At 39.9% G+C, this 17,442-nt stretch overlaps 2 protein-coding genes across 2 annotated transcripts; one reads left to right on the forward strand and one right to left on the reverse strand.

Moving 5' to 3' along the window:
- The first annotated feature begins 84 nt into the window (after positions 1-84).
- bcan (brevican) lies at positions 85-12,127 on the forward strand. The gene is made up of 14 exons (XM_077576231.1): positions 85-882; positions 3,415-3,494; positions 5,114-5,512; positions 5,582-5,759; positions 6,516-6,643; positions 6,727-6,993; positions 7,070-7,546; positions 7,665-8,255; positions 8,566-8,670; positions 8,738-8,896; positions 10,481-10,563; positions 10,634-10,778; positions 11,083-11,265; positions 11,810-12,127. The coding sequence occupies exons 1-14, from the start codon at positions 878-880 to the stop codon at positions 11,935-11,937; spliced, it is 2,928 nt and encodes a 975-aa protein (XP_077432357.1). The 5' UTR covers positions 85-877; the 3' UTR covers positions 11,938-12,127.
- Positions 12,128-12,785: 658 nt separating this feature from the next.
- On the reverse strand, positions 12,786-17,076 carry hapln2 (hyaluronan and proteoglycan link protein 2). The gene is made up of 7 exons (XM_077576232.1): positions 16,957-17,076; positions 16,645-16,761; positions 16,470-16,568; positions 15,763-16,146; positions 15,577-15,693; positions 14,080-14,262; positions 12,786-13,419 (listed from the first exon to the last, which is right to left on the reverse strand). The coding sequence occupies exons 3-7, from the start codon at positions 16,528-16,530 to the stop codon at positions 13,142-13,144; spliced, it is 1,023 nt and encodes a 340-aa protein (XP_077432358.1). The 5' UTR covers positions 16,531-16,568; positions 16,645-16,761; positions 16,957-17,076; the 3' UTR covers positions 12,786-13,141.
- Positions 17,077-17,442: the final 366 nt, after the last annotated feature.

Raw genomic sequence — 17,442 nt, forward strand, 5'->3', positions numbered from 1 at the left:
TGAACGCTTTCCTCCACATTAGGAAAGTAAAGCAGATTAAGCGCTTGCCTGCTGCATTCACTGAGAATACTTGATTTAAATACAATATGGATTCCTGTTGGGTTAATTTATTGAGAGCAAGAACAGTAGCCACATGAGGTGCATAGCCCAGTATTAACAGCTAATTCGCTTTTTATTAACCTCACACAGGAATTTGTTCATGTTGCACATTGTTAGCCCTCGGGACAAAACATGTCGTGATGCTGGTTTGCTTGTTTTTAATCTACTCCCAGAATGCAATTAATTTAGTAATTTAAGTGTGGGCCACTCGGACTGATTACGCTACCTTTGACTTTCTGCAGTTGTCCCAATATTTTTGTTCAAACTTCTAATACTTCAGTTCAGTCCAAACTCCGCATTTTATTTCCTGTATAGGTGTATAAATGTTAATTAATTTAAAATTTCCTTTTGGTGTCACAATACCTTTGGCCTTACTCCACTTTTTCTTCACTTTCCACCTTTTACCCCCCCCCAATACTTTTTTCTGAACTTTACATATAACTTCATGCCGATGTCCCAATACTTCTGTCCAATCTCAACCTTTTCTTTGACCTCTCCCAATACTTTGAAGTGCTGCAAACAGATTACCATAGTTGATCTCCCCGTGTTTTCCCGTAAGGCAGCAGTGGTGGCATTGTTCCAGGCATGCAGTCAGGCAGGGATGATGTAAAGCTGGAGGTGGGGTGGGTGAGGAGTTTTAGTGGTCCTGGCTGCCCTCATCCCTGCCCACCCCACCTCCTTCTGTCCTTTATCTCCTCTCGCCGGAGCTGTCTGGGTAGACATAACCAACCTCCCCCCCATTTCTTTGCCTCTGGACCTGGAGCTGCACCTGAACAGGATGAAGTGAGTACCATTTGACATGATAGTTCTTAAGATGCGTGAACATGTGTAGAAGTTGTATTGGAATAGTATGTAAGTACTGTACTATGAGTGTCATTATTATATTAGGATTCATTTGTTTTCATTCATTGATTTATCCCTTCTCTTATGCTATTGGTTATATTCAGAGATGGTCATTAACTCATTCACTGCCATTGATGACTATAGACGTCAAAAATTCATGTGAACTATTTCTATTAGTTCAACATTTTTTTCATTTCATTAAATTTTTTATGAAAACCTAGAAAACAAATTTTATTGTACATTTATAACAGATATAAAATTTGTGATTAATCGTGAGTCAACTATTGAAGTTATGCGATTAATTACGATTAAAAAAAAATGATCGTCTGCCCCCCCTTTTTTAAATTTAATTTAGGGTCGTCAGGCAATTAAATTTTTTAATTGTAACTAATCACATGACGTCACTAGTTAACTAACGATTAATCATAAATTTGATATCTGTTCTAAATGTACAATAAAAAAAATCTAGGTTTTCATACTCTTGTTAGTAAAAGTGGAAAAAAATGTTAAATAGAAATAGTTCAAATGAATTTTTGACGGGTATAGCCGTCAATGGCAGTGAAAGAGTTCAAAAGAATGTTTTAAAAATGTCCAAAATAAATCAAACATTGTCAGTGATGCAACTGACGAAAATAGAATTTATATAGTGAGTACATTTTTTTTGTATGTGTATCATCTTCAGATTTATTTAAAAAATAAGGAATGGAAATGTATAACATGTATGTATAATGTATAAGTATAACAACGGTCGCCAACCACCGATTCGGTACCGGGATACACAGATAGTCTGAATGGGTTGTCAGTTCATGAAACATCTTTAGTAATTAGTACCGTTAAAATTTTGAGGATCACTGAACTACAGTACATTTTATGAATTATTATTTCCGACAGGTGATTTTTTTTGGTGCGCCAGCGTAGGAGTGTCACCGGTCGACACCAAATATAAAAGATAAAATACTGAAACAAATCAACAAGACCTTAATCAGCAGTGAGTCATCTCCTCTAGCAGTGGCTTGGGTGATTATTTTCTTTCATATATATATATTTTTTAACCAAAAATGTTTTACACACTGCAGTATTAATAGTTGTTAACATGTTTTTGTTTTAGTCACATCAACAAATGAACAAATTACTGGACCCAAGGTGATGTTCCCACATGCTAATAATGCTAACTAGTTGGCTAGATGGCTCTTGGACAGCTTGTAATTCTTAACTGTACAAGTGAAGTCGTAAATATTCTTTTTTTTTTCCACCCCTTTCGTCCTCACATGACAGTTCCTGGCAGCGTGATTGTTTTTTGGGTTCTCTTTTCTTTGGGACTTTTCTTTGGGACAAAAAAAAAGTCTATTGAGCCTGCTGTGATGTTTGTGCGTGCCTCCATGTTGCCTGGATGCAACCTTTCTGCGACCACTCGGCCTCATTTTGCACCCTTTGTTGCGTCAAAAATAGAAACAGACTTTTACAAAAGTTGTATATTTAGCTATATTTACATGATTATGTTTTTAAAGATACTGTATGTCTTGTTTATTGGTTGTATCGCAACTATTTGATAGGTACACTACTGCCACCAAGTGGTCTGGAGCTGTTTAGAACTATTGTGTGGGCTGTCCAAAAGAACAAAATATATTATACATATGATGGTATATTTTACAGCAAAAACAGCTAAGGAATTTAAAGTATGACAGTTTAACACTGGTAATTTATTTTTAGCAAATAAAACACGAATCGTAAGACAAACATGAATTTCTAATACATTTGTTAAGAACTGTGCGTATAATTACAGTAAGAAGACAGGTGCTTTAATAATTAGAGCACCTGTCTTCTTGATTGTGTTACTCAGTATCTGAATTAATGCATTTGGACACATTTACTGTAGTAGAAAGAGCTGATTATGATAATCAAAGGATAATCCAGCAAGTAAGTATATATATAAAGACGATTATGCTTCTGGGAATAGGATTTTAATACAGTAAATCAATGCAGTGGTGAAGGTTTAAAAAAAACGGAACTCATGAATGTGTTACTGTGCACAAAAGCACAAAGAACAAGTTGAGCTTCTTTCAGGCCAGGAGAATAAACTGGAGGGGGGGGGGGGGGGGTGGACTTGTGGGAAAACGTTCCTTGACAGGAAGTATTCTGGGATAATCCTAGAGTTAAGAGAACTAAAGGGCAGTAAATTTAGTTTAGTCAGTTGGGTCGACTCTTCGGTTCACGTCTCCTGAGAACTTTTACGACCAATTAGAATTCATCGCACACTCGAGCTGCTGCACTAAACTACAAGGGAACATGTACATGCAACGTTTTAAAGAAAGATTTGTAGCAGTGGATAGTTGGTGTTTGTGACTTAATATATTACATTGCCAGTTAATGTCAGGGAACGTATAAAATATTGGATAACATCAAAACAATGTAACAAATATGCAACAATACAATAAATAACTTATAATCTTGTTATTGTGCTGTTGTTTTCAGACGGGTGCATCTCTCCGCCATGTTGGCAGCCCTTGCTCTGCTTGTTTTTCCATTGTCCTCGAACGCCCAGCACCATCCAGGTAGAATGACATAACGGGACGGAATCAATCCACAGAGTCAAAAAAGGCCACATCACGCTCAGTTGGCGTTGTACATTTTAATGTGAATACCCTTTTTTGACAATTGCTAAATATGATAACGCAAAAGATGACTACAAATAATCTGCATAGTCAAAAAATGAAATAAACATTCCACAGTAATAAACAGAGCAGCTAGAAATAATCCAAAGAGTAAAAAAAAAAAAAAGTCACATCATTAATATGATCAAGTCACTTTCCAGTTATTCATGACGGCCCCACCTTGCACCATCCAGGTAGAATGACATAACGGGATGGAATCAATCCAGAGTCAAAAAAGGCCACATCACGCTCAGTTGGCGTTGTACATTTTAATGTGAATACCCTTTTTTGTCAATTGCTAAATATGATAACGCAAAAGATGACTACAAATAATCTGCATAGTCAAAAAATAAAATAAAAATTCCACAGTAATAAACAGAGCAGCTAGAAATAATCCAAAGAGTAAAAAAAAAAAAAAGTCACATCATTAATATGATCAAGTCACTTTCCAGTTATTCATGACGGCCCCACCTTGCACCATCCAGGTAGAATGACATAACGGGATGGAATCAATCCAGAGTCAAAAAAGGCCACATCACGCTCAGTTGGCGTTGTACATTTGAATGTGAATACCCTTTTTTGACAATTGCTAAATATGATAACGCAAAAGATGACTACAAATAATCTGCATAGTCAAAAAATAAAATAAAAATTCCACAGTAATAAACAGAGCAGCTAGAAATAATCCAAAGAGTAAAAAAAAAAAAAAAAGTGTCACATCATTAATATGATCAAGTCACTTTCCAGTTATTCACGACGGCCCCACCTTGCACCATCCAGGTAGAATGACATAACGGGACGGAATCAATCCACAGAGTCAAAAAAGTCCACATCACGCTCAGTTGGCTTTGTACATTTTAATGTGAATACCCTTTTTGACAATTGCTCATGATAACGCAAAAGATGACTACAAATAATCTGCATAGTCAAAAAATAAAATTAAAATTCCACAGTAATAAACAGAGCAGCTAGAAATAATCCAAAGAGTAAAAAAAAAAGTGTCACATCATTAATATGATCAAGTCACTTTCCAGTGGCCCCACCTTGCACCATAGAAACTAAACAGAATGACGACAAATAATCCACAGAGACCAAAAAGCCAACAGTAGCCCAGTCATGCACTGGAATGTACTGTCACATCATTAATGTGATTGATCCTCTTGCCAGTAATTCATGATAACAGCCACCTTACACAATAGAAATAGAGTGATTGAAAATAATCCACAGAGTCCAAAAAAAAATCACAGCATGCTCCGTCACTTGGTGTAATGTAATCTAATGTAAAAAGTGCAATCACTCCTCTTTGGAGTTATCAATGATAACAACCAACTTAAAAAAACAAAACAAAAAAAACACTAAGAATAATACATATAGTCAAAAAAGTCCAGTAACAATTGTGTACGCGTTGGCTGTATACTGTCACATCATTATTGCAATATCCCCTTCCACCAGTTATTAATGATAACCACCACCTTGCACAAAGACCTGCAGTGCAAAAACTAACATGCCTTTCCTTGCAGATGACGCAAACCTCCTACATGTAACCATCACGTCCGGCCGAAACACCACAGGCGAGCTGGGCAGCACGCTGACATTGCCGTGTCTGGTGTCTCTGGCCCGTCCACCACCCGCCCCGCACACCAATGGCCGGCGTGCCGCCCTCTTTCTGCCTCGCGTCAGGTGGAGTCTGGTAGGCCAGGACGACAATAAGGAGACGGAGATCCTGGTGGCGCTTGGCGACAGCGTGCAGGTGAGCGAGGCCTACCAGAGCCGAGCCCAGCTGCCGCGTTACGCCATCTCCCCTGCTGACCTGACGCTCCGGCTGGAGGGGCTGCGGTACGGTGACGCCGGCGAGTACCGGTGCCATGTGCAGCAGGGACCCGACCATGACCATGATGTCACGCAGGTCCAAGTCAAAGGTAACAAGCTAAATAGACACACTAAAATAAAATAAACTACTGAGAATAATCCAGTCAACGTCCACGCAGGCTTGGTGTTCCATCACGGGGATCCGTTAAGAAGCCCCCATGCCTTCACCTTTGAGCAGGCCCGTGAGGCTTGTGTGAAGATCGGGTCCGAAATGGCGATGCCAGAACAACTAGCGGCGGCCTACCACAGCGGATACGAGAACTGCCACGCAGGCTGGCTCTCGGACCGCTCGGTTAGGTAAGGATGAGACAAAACCAACAGAAACCAGGTTGAAATCTGTTTGAAATCAGTTCAAAACTTGTTTTAAATCATTTGGAAACCACTTTAAAATAGCGTTGAACCAATTTGAAATTTCTGTGAAACCAATTTGGAAAGAGTATGAAATGAAAAAAACTAAACCGGTTTCAAGTTTTGGTGTAAAAGCAATTGGAATCACTTTAAAATGTGAAACCAAATTGAAACCCATGTGAAGCTAATTTGAAATCTGTGTAAAACGAATATGAAGTAAAAATAAGTATAGAGCGATTTGAAAAAAGTTAAAATTGAAAAACAAACCAATTTTAAATTTACGGACGGAAATTTAAAGTCTGTGCAACACCAATTTGAAATCAATTTCAAAATCCACCTGAAACTAGTTTAAAATCCCTGTAAAATCAGTGGAGGAAAAAAACAATTTAAAATGATTTTGAATCTATGTAAAGGCAATTTGAAGTTCCGGTAGTTTAAAATGAGTGTGAAATGAATTTGAAATCTATTCAAGACTAATTTGAAATCAGTTCAGAATCCAGGTAAAACCATTTGAAACCAATTTTAAATTGATTTTTTTTAAATCTATGTAGAACAATTTTAAATGCTTGTAACCAATTCAAAATTGGTTCGAAAGCAAATTGATTTCTGTGAAACATTTCAAATCAGTTTGACGTCATTTTAAAACCAACTGGAAATCTATATAAGCCTATTTGAAAACCATTTGATACCAGTCCCTCTTGTCAGATATGCGGTTCAGAAACCAAGGGAGGACTGCTTGGGAGTCATGGAAGGACTTCCAGGAGTGAGGACCTTTGGAACGTTAAAACCTGAACAGTTATTTGATGTCTACTGCTACGTGGGCCACATCGCAGGTCTGTATTAGATTTGATACTTTTCACATTCATATGAAAATAAGTTTCCATCACAAACATTTCTACAAATGCATATCTACCAGGTGAGGTGTTTCATGGTTTGGCCCCCCATGGTTTGACCTTTGCGGAGGCCAAGGCACACTGTGTGCGTGAAGGTGCAGACCTAGCAACCCTCGCCCAACTGTACGCAGCCCAGAAACATGGACTGAGCCACTGTGGCTTCGGGTGGCTGAAGGACGGAAGCGTGCGCCACCCCATGGCCACCCCCGGGGGGCGCTGTGAGGAGGCGCCAGGCAACAAGACGGACTTCCCCGAAGCTCACAGCCGTCATGACGTCTACTGCTTCAGAAGTACAGAAAAACCTTTTCAATTCTTTTCAGCTACTGTAGTAACGCGATTATTTTTCTTCCAATGTCTTCCCTTCAGGCGACTTCTCCACTCAACCTCCGCCATTTCCTCTCACCACTGAGACAGAGCACGTCAGCCATCTTCTCTCCACAGTGGAAACAGCCACTGCTAGTGAGGAGGTTGAGACGGTCCATCCTGTCACACAAGACCCACTGAAGACCAAGTCCTGGACTTCAGTTGATCCTCAGTCTGACCCGCAGAGTCATCCAGCCTCTCCTGCCAGTCTGGAGATCTTTATTATCAAGGCAACATCTGGACCAGAGAACCTCACCAGTCCCTCAGACACTTCTACAGCTGATACTAGCACCGTAAACGTGAATTTGATGTCCTCTCATGCTGAAGATTCGAGTTCCTCCTCTACCATGTCACCCAATTTGGACAAAAACAACACACTTGAAGAGCATCCAGAATCTGGAGAGGAGATCCTAACAACTGACTCCTTGGTTACCACGGAAACCAATGCAATCACCTCTTCACAACCACCTTCGGATTCAAGTAAGTCATTAGAACTGCATTTTGCATGATGTCCACCATCTCTTGAAACTGAATTGCTGTTCCAGACCTTACTAGCTTTCCTGAGCAACTGCAGTTTAATATTTGGTTTTCTGGACAGGTGAGGAGATCTCTGGTGCGGCGTTCATCACGTCTGCGACACCCGAGACCCCGACAGTTGAGGTCCTCACAGTTTCTGACTTCAGTTTAGACCTGACCACAACTTCTGGGACTGAGATCCCGTCTAGCTCCCCACCAGAGATGCTTAACTTCATCTCAGAAAGTACGGCACACCTGGAAGCAGTCCACAACACCACACAGGAAGATGGAGACAAAGCTAGAACTGAAACCTCTGCCAAAGCATCCGGTGACCGATTGGGAGAAAATCCAGAAGCAGAAACGGCATCAAACCTGACAGACTCACCAGACCATCACACTGATCCCAGAACACCTCCAATGGAGACTACTTCCTCCACACAGCAGTCTGGATTCCACATGCAGTCCAGGACGCCACTTCCTGTTGCATGGAATGAAGCCACTATCACCGCCATTAGACCAGAGGGAGGACAAGAGGAGACCAGCACTGATGTGGCCTCTGTTCGAAGATGCTCCAGGTGTCACCTTGAAGACCAAACCACGGAGACCCTAACTGACTCGACAGTGGACAGGAAAGGATCCACGGCCATGGCTGCCAGACAGGAAGTCAACCTAGGTGAAGTAAATTAAATCAAATTGAAGAAAATATAAAATAAATTAAAACCAAATTAACATGTAATAGGACAAACAAAATAAATAAACAAATGAATAAATATAGACCATCAGCAAAAATCCTAAAGTATTTAGAATTTAGTTTTAGTGGAAGTAGACGATCTTCTTTATGATGTAACGGCGCCCCCTGGTGGTAAAAGTACATAAATCCATTTCCTTTGTGTTTGAGATCATAAAGCCTACAAAATAACATTTTAACGTTCACTGTTCTGAGGTTCGCCAAATAAATAATGTAAACACAATGTTTTCTGCAGAGTTATGCGGGGAAAGCCCATGTTTGAACGGCGGCACATGCCTAGATGGCGAGACGCCCAAATGCCTGTGCCTGCCCGGGTACGGCGGCGCCTCCTGCCAGTCAGGTAAGGGCCTCGACCTCCCCCACCTGATTGCGAACGCCTCGCCCACATTGCCCCTCTCACCCTGCAGATGCGGAGGCGTGCGAGGTTGGCTGGGAGAAATTCCAAAGCTTCTGCTACCATCACGTGAACACGCGGCAGAGCTGGGAGGGGGCAGAACAACACTGCCGGACGTTGGGCGGACACCTCATGTCCATCATGACCCCTGAGGAGCAACATCACATCAACGGTAAAGAATGAAACATTTTGTGTAGAGAAGTGTTTAGCAAGTCATTTAAAATGGCCGCTTCAAACCAAAATGGCTTACTATACTATTTATTATTTAGTATCACCCCCCCCCCCCAAAAAGTACGTTATTTAAGTGAAACTGAAGCATGAAACCTGCCCCCACATCTCTGTTCTAGGACCGTACATCTTGATGTGGTAGATCAGTGTTTAATGGAAACCAGAAACTTTTGTCTTTCTGGAGAGAGAAGGTCCGCCTGGATTATCGGTTTGACACATCTATTGCTTACACATTCTTCTCTTTCATGCTTCGCAACCTCCAAAGTGACGACGTTGAGGAGACACAACATCTGTCTTTTATGTAACGAGGATGCGGCCGGTGTTTGGTCTGACCCTCAGGAAGCTCAGATTGTATCTGATGCTCCTCTGCTATGCAACTGTGGGTTGCCACTATGAAGTTCTTAGCTTTTAGTCAGGAAATTTTCCATTTTAAGAGCTTTTTGGCGTAGCAACGGGTTGCATGTTAGCATTTGATTCAGTCTCAGCAACCTTTTGAACTTTACAACATGGCATGAAATTAAGGTTGATGTCCTGATCATGTTAGCATAGCAGCTGTTCTCTAGTCGGTCATTTGACCAAGTTGACTTAGTATTGGACCACAGAGCATGATACCGTATGTATCCAGGTCGATAACAGTTTTACATGGACGCGCTTTTTGCGTTGTGGTAGTTATTTTGCAAAATGTTAGCATGAGGCTACAAAATAACATAAAACTATTCAAATATTAGCATTTTATCCAAGTAACCATTACCATTTTAAACTTGGCAACATGATGTGATCTCAAATCCTTACTCGCATACTATATGCTAACATGTTAGCATATCATCTGTTAACATGTTGCTTGCTTGATTAGTTTTCCAACTTTTAGGAAGTTTGCTATAGCATTTCATCCACTGCCACTGACCTTTCAAACCCGACAACATGATGTCATAATGCTTACTAACAGCCGTACTCTGGTTGCTAACTTGCTCTATGCTAGCATGCTAGCATGCCAACAATTAGCATGTTAGCATGACAACAATTAGCTTGTTAGCATTTTATATAGTCTCATTTTCCTATTAAGCCTGACGACAGTCACAGAGCACGAGATTCGATATTTACTCACACCCTAACTCGGGTTGCTAGCTTGATTTATTTTAGCACATCAATTTTTAGCATTTTATTCACTCTCGTTAGCCCATTGATGCTGACCTTAAGGGATGATGTACGTATAATATACATGTCAGAGCGATGATGTTTTTTTTTTTTTTTTTTTATGTATTTTTATATAAAAATATTTAAGCACTTTCTGTATTCAGTTTGCTACCTTGTACTGTATGTCATCATACCACCCGTTAGCATGTTAGCATTATACCTACCTGGCACCTTTCCATTGAGTCTGATGAGGTTTAGAGCCTCTTAAGATGGCACATTGGGTGAAACTATAACTTGTCGTAATATACACACATGCAAACTAAAGCCACGATGTTCATATTCATTGAAACAAACTCACTCTTTATCATCCATATTTTCTTTATGTTGACATTAGACAAATACAGAGAATATCAGTGGATTGGACTGAACGACAAAACCATCGAGGGAGACTTCCGCTGGTCCGACGGAAACCTTCTGGTGGGGACGTTTTCTTCCTTTGAAGATCTCCAGTGAGACTTCCCTGTAACGTGGATCTTTTCTGCCTCAGATTTACGACAACTGGCACCGAGGGCAGCCTGACAGTTACTTCCTGTCTGGCGAGGACTGTGCCGCCATGGTTTGGCACGACGGCGGACGCTGGAGCGACGTGCCCTGCAACTATCATCTTTCCTTCACTTGCAAGAAGGGCCTTTGTGAGTGTTACTTGACTTGTATCTACTTTTTGAAAGGTTATTTATAATCAATTAAATTATTTTTAATTATATTAATAAATAAAGAAAATACACAAATATTAAACGTGTAAGTAAAACATTTTATTTTACTATGATTGTTTTATTTATTTTGTATATATATTTTTTTGCAATAATTCAATTAACCAATGTTTTAACTAGATAAATGAGAAAGAAAAAAAATCAATATATTTTAATGAAGTGGTGTTAGAAAAAATATTAAATATCAAATTTTTTTATATCTTTACTGCTCGGTGTATGATATCAGCATCCTGTGGCAAACCTCCTGCGGTCCCCAATGCCGTGCCGTTTGGCAAGACGCGGACACGCTATGAGACCTTCGCCAAAGTACGGTACCGTTGCCACGCAGGCTTCGTGCAGAAACTGAATCCCGTCATCAGCTGTTTGCCCGGCGGCCACTGGGAGGAGCCCTTGATCACGTGCCTGCCAAGTAAGCAACACTTTGGACTGGTGCTACTACTAATACTAGGATGCATAGATTGTTTTTATATTGGACTTTTTCCTGTTTGAAGGGGAGTCGCCTAACCTATGTATACTGTATGATGTCTCCCGGGGACGAATGAGCTGCTTATTGAATGAATCAGGACACAGAAGCGCAGTAAAGAGAAGGAACCAGATGGACTGTCATGTAAAGACAAGCTAGCCCATCTGGCTCCTTCTTTTCATCAAGTTAGAAGGCAGATGGACTGTCATGGGAGTTTCCTTACTGGGGAAATATATATTTTGAGGACAGGTTTCTTTCTGAGTTCAGTCATTTCTGGACTACAAAAAATATCTGAGAAATGATAAATGTTTTCAGGTAAAAACAAAACGTTTCCAGCACCTTTTTTTTTTTAACATGAAAATGGCTTTGAGGATTGGATTTTCAAATATTCCAGGGAGCGCTACAGAGCCCATTTTTGGCCTGCCATGTGAAATTGTGGACATGTGAAAACCCTCAAAAGTCCTTCACACAGTACTCATGTCCTTTTCAGTTGCTTCACATGCAGACCATCGGTTCACTTCCACTGCTCGCCCCCATGCACAGGAGACGAAGGAGTTCACCATGAAGGTCACCACAGAGGTCCACACACAAAGCAGCTCCCCGCTCCGGGCACATTAAGAAGAACTTCACTCTCTAAACATCGTCCGCACTGAAACTAACCTTAGGTTTTTACCCCCACAAAGCGCTGTAATCCAAATAATACAGCCGAGTCAATGAGCAATTTTAGCAACGCTTCATTGATAAATGATGTTTGTGTTTTTTCGTCACGAAATGTGGTGGATTTTATTAAAGAAAACATGGCGGGGCACTTGAGCTTAACTACTTCTTATTCTCTTCCATATTGATGCAGTAGTGTACAGTGTGTTTTTATTATGTAACATAACCAAAGCCATTGATAGGAAGGGGAAACTTTAGATTTTTTAAATGGGCAGATAGGAAAGCTCATTCAAAAAAATAGTTTAAAAAAAAAGAATTTAGACGTGTATGTAAAATACTTTATTTTGAATAATGTATATATCCCCATTAGTATTTTGTATAGATTTATAATATAAATTGTTTTTATTTCATATATAAAAAAATAGCTTTCCATTTTTATTTAGATAATTTGTAGTCACTCAATTATAATTAAACAATTAAAGATTTCCCCCCAATATTTTTAAGACAGCTATATTAATGCAACAAATATTAGAGAATATGAGCTAAAAAACAAAGGATAAAATGTGTAGTGTTTCAAATATATCAAATATTTCAATAATAAAATAATTATAATTTTCATTTTGCATTTACTTAAATTATAGTAAGTCAATTTGTAGTTTTAGATTTTTTAAATGCATGTATACAATTCTTAATGACTTTTTTATTTTGTCACAATAAATCAGTCAACCAATATTTTAAAAAGATAAATGAATAGATACATTCTAATTAAATAATTTTAGGTAAAATAGCTAAATTAATGGAACAAATATTACAGGGTTAAAAACAAACAAACATATAAAACGGGTAAAAAAATCATATTTTAAAGAAATGTAAATTACTTCAAAAACTAAAAATTACAAAAAATGGATAGATATTTTAATTCAAGAATTAAATGGCTATACAGCATAAATTAATGCAACAAATATTACCAGACTAAATAAATGGTGGCATTTCTATTTTCAATAAATAATAAATAAAAAAAATACAAATACCTTTTAATTAACTTACATAAGGCATAAAAAATGAGTCAAGTCTACATGAATGCAACAAAAATTGTTGATAGTGCAAATGCTGGATCGGCCAGATTAAAGAATGGAGGTCCCTGGTATGAGGGGAAGTTGTCCGACTACCGATAACAATAAGCTCCGTAGAGATGCGACATGTTATTGGGGAACCCGAAAGAGCGTACCCCGGGTTCGGGGATGCCCCCGCAGAGCGCTCTGGGAGTTCCGATGGGGAAACGCACACTGCCGTCTCGCAGCCAGCCGCCATCGCATCGGTCGTAGCCTCGGAAGCGCCATGCGGCGTACAGATGACCCACCAGCGCCAGCTCGGCGGACCGACGGGCACACGCCCGCCCGGCTTCCTCCAGGGAGAATGCACCCGGGATGTAGAAGATGGAACCTGTGGAAGCACATGAGGGTAATTGAATTTTATTAGATGTTGTCTTGAAGAAAAAGTGAAGAAAAAGTAGTATATTTTTTTTCCTGGAGAGTGACAAAAAAAACTGTAAAAAAAATGAGGGAAAAAAAGTACCGTACATTTTTTCGTAAGAAAAAGTACATTTTGGAGGGAAAAAATGTATATTTGTCTGAGAATAGAAATCGGTGAACTTTTTTGAAAAGACAAAACATGTTTATAATTGTATTTTTACCACAAAAATGACAACAAAGTGCTTTTGTGATGAAACATTTTCTGGGAAAAATATTCTCGATGGGAAATATATTGGTCTTAACAAAAAGGTATATTTGATTTTTTCTTTTCAAGAATTTTTTTTTTATTGAGTTTTTTGCAGGAATATTTTCTTGGATAATAGAAAAATGTTTCCTTCAAAAAGTAGTATTTTTCTTTGAAAATAAATCTTATATAAGTATCGGTTTGAAAAAAAAAAGTAGGAACATCTCAAGTCACATATTCAAATTTTCCTTTGAAAAAATCACATGTTTCTTTGTATTTTTTTTTAGGAATAAAATTGCGGAATATTGTCTTTTTTATGGAAAAAGTCACTTTTGAATCAATTTATTTCTGAAAATAACATGTTTTAGGGGGGGGTCCTAAACTGACCTGCAGTCAAAGAGGTGAAGCAGAAGGCGTCAAAGTGGTCTCTGTTCTTGTCTTTGGGTGAGTAGCTGCGAATACCTGGACGCGTTTGTACCCCGCAGGCGGGGCGCGGGCTGATGATAGGGTAGCGGACGCTCCCGTCCTGAAGCCAGCCCGCTTTGCACCAGTCCAGACCCTCCGTCCATGCTGCACAACAAAACATGCAAACTCCGTTACGTCATTTAAAAGCCTTTGCCTGCAAATTTGATCATCACAGCTATAATGGTAGAGCCACAATTGCTTTCAACACAATAAGGAGTAGCTAGTTCGTCTTATAATATCTATGCTAATTTTTGTTAGCTCATTCACTCCCAGCCATTTTCACAGAAGCAATCCCCTTCACTCCCGGCTGTCTTACATAACTATCATTTATTTCAACCGTTCTTAGCAGTTGAGAGGCTGTATCAAAGCCTTCTGTATGCTGTAGCATAAAAAAAAAAACTCACATAAAAACGTATAAAAACCTCTTTGGGACACTTAAAACTATGGGTGTGCCAAAAAATCGATTCTCATAAGAATCGTGATTCTCATTTAAGTACGATTCAGAATTGATTTTAAATGTCCCCAAATCAATTTTATTTAAATCATTTTATACTGTCTTGCCTTTGTCTGTGTGTGCCTTTGTTGGGAGTGCTGTTCATGTTGTACCCGATTTGGCCACTTAGGGGCAGTGTGGTTCCACGCGGTCTAATACACTGATAAGTTGTAGCCACATTAGAGAGTAGAAAGAAAAATTCACGATCAAGTTATTCCAATAAAAATAGTTTTTTTTTTGCAGCGTGGAGCCGTTCTTTTGAGTGATAAAATTGCCGCAAGTAGCGCATTAATTAGCATTAGCGAGTCAGACTGGAGTAGATCATTACAATTCCTTGAACATCTATAAATTGAAGCAAAAATCCTTGTCAATCAAATCATCCTCAATCAAAAAAAAATCTTAAGCAAAAATCAATTCTAAATCGAATCGCACACCCAAAAATCGGAATCGAATCGTGAGACATTCAAAGATTCCCAACCCTACTTAAAACATTTTAAATAGAACAAAAAACGTATAAATATGTCTTTGGGACACTTGAAACTATTAAAATAGAACGTATTTATACGTTTTTGGGAGCAAATTAGTTGGTAGTATACGTTAGCATTAAGCGAGTATGTTTTTAATGAGAAAAATAGCGAGTTTTGATATATTGTCTTGTCTGCATGTGTTGCTATGCTATTGTTTGTTTTTGAATATTAGTTACGGACAGGTTTCTTGCTACCGCAATAGCAATGCGTGTTCTGCTAGCTCGCATATGGCTTTCTCCTTCTGTGTTAGCATTAAGCTAGCACGTGGCTTGGTGAGATACGCAATATTTTCTCTCTCTTTAGTTTTACAGTAAACTTAAACTGAGAGTGGAAATGAACTCTCTTTTTTGAAGTTCACTATTTGCCAAAGTAAAACTGGTTATAGGTTATAAATTTTACCTCTGTAGAGTTGCTCGTAGGAGGCGAGCGTGCCGTCCTGCTCCTCGCACGCCACCTCAGCCTCGTGGAAAGTCATCCTGTAGCGGCCTTTTGGACTCTGATATGGAAAAACCACACCTGAGGACAAAAACCCTGTCAATAAGTCAACACTACAGGAATCTCGCCAGACCTCCGCTCCGAGGTTACCTTCGATCCTGAGCGCGACCACCACGCTCTCGTCCTCGATATCGTTGATAAGCTCGCACCGATACTTTCCGCCGTCTCGCAGTTGCAGTCCGCCGAGCTGCAGGGAGGCGTCCATGTTGTGGGCCCGCCGGAGGGACGCCCTCGGGCCGAGTCGGCCGTGCCGCTTGAAGGCGTGAGCGTTGGAGATCATCACGATGTTCTCCGGGCCCACGCGTCCCGGCTCCGTCTTGGTCCACTTGACCTTGTAGTGGTCGGGCTTGGTCTTCAGGATGCACGGCAACGTGACGTTCTCGCCTCGGCGGCCGACCACCTCGGCGTAAACGGGCGGATCCAGGAGGTACTTCAGCTTGGGAGGGGATGTCGTGGGGGACGGGATGTTTTTGGCTAACAAGGGGAAATTAAAAGACATTTTGATAACACAATTATTCGGTGTCTCTGTGACAATAGGTCTGCTGTTTTTTTTTTTTATTATTATTTTTTTCTCCTTTTTTTCTGTTTTTTTTCCCCCTTTTTTTTCTTTCCCATACCGTTCACTGGTCTGCTGGTTTTTTTCCGCAGAGGTAAAGTTTTAAATTCATCTGTCGTACCAGTTAGCTAGCGCTAAGCTAACTTAGGAGGCTTCGTCTCTAGAGGCGTCCACAGTAGCAGCGGATGAGACAAATCCCCCCCGAAAAGCTCTTTCATATTGTTAGGACATTTTTTTTTACCTGAGAGCGGAACCGTAGAGCAGACCAGGCAGCTCACAAGAAGAACCAAAGAGGTAATCATGGTGATGATAAAAACGACATGAAGCTCCTTCAAGTCACCTGTTGGTGCACAAACGTTTGGTTTTAGGCAATGAAGACGTTACAATTAAAGATCAACTTTAAGAACTTATCTTACATGGTGAAGATGTCTGAAGAGGACTTTCGGTTAGGTCGTTCCATTTGTTGATGTTTCGTCCATGTTGGTTCAAAGGTCAAGCTTACTTTGAGAAATTTGTCTTGGAGAAAGGGACAGCTGTAGACATAATTACAAAATCATCTGTCATTTATTAACTGAAATCCAAGCAGGATGCTCACACATCTGGTTAGGATGTCTTCCTGCTGATGTCCCACAAGGTGGACACTCCAAATAAGCGGAAGAAAAAAACATCTAGAAATCGCAATCACAGCGCTGTTTCTATACTAAAAATTATAATATAGTCGGACTCACCCAAAAGTAGAAATATTTGTACTTCCTGTCTTGGCTCAGCAGGCGAAGTCGTGAATGTTCGGCTGTCCTCAAGCATGTCAGTCCACTGTCTTGTAACTTGCTCTGTCTCTCGCTCTCTCGCTCTCCTCATGCTGGTCATGTGGTCAAATGAGCACCATTGTTTTCCTCCAAGATGTTAATGACTACCAGGGCGGGACCTTCGTCGCTCTTCTGTTTGTGCCAGTCTAGCATGATACTAGTTAGATTTCTAGATTTCTGACACTGGACAACACTTGGTAGATTCTGGTCTTACCTATTATTTTGGATTTTTTTCTGTCTTTAACAGAGAGGGTACCAACAATTTTGCTTGTGTGTACAACGAACACATGATTGCTCTGCATGGGGCTGCTTTGCTCAGTAGAGACTGGATGCAAGTGGCGTAGGCCTTTTTAATTACTTGGAAATGTAGTTAGTTGACTTTTTCTGGGTCACTCGGTTTTTGTTTGA

Source organism: Vanacampus margaritifer, chromosome 9 (genome assembly GCF_051991255.1).
Source record: "Vanacampus margaritifer isolate UIUO_Vmar chromosome 9, RoL_Vmar_1.0, whole genome shotgun sequence".
Classification (NCBI taxonomy): Eukaryota; Metazoa; Chordata; class Actinopteri; order Syngnathiformes; family Syngnathidae; genus Vanacampus; species Vanacampus margaritifer.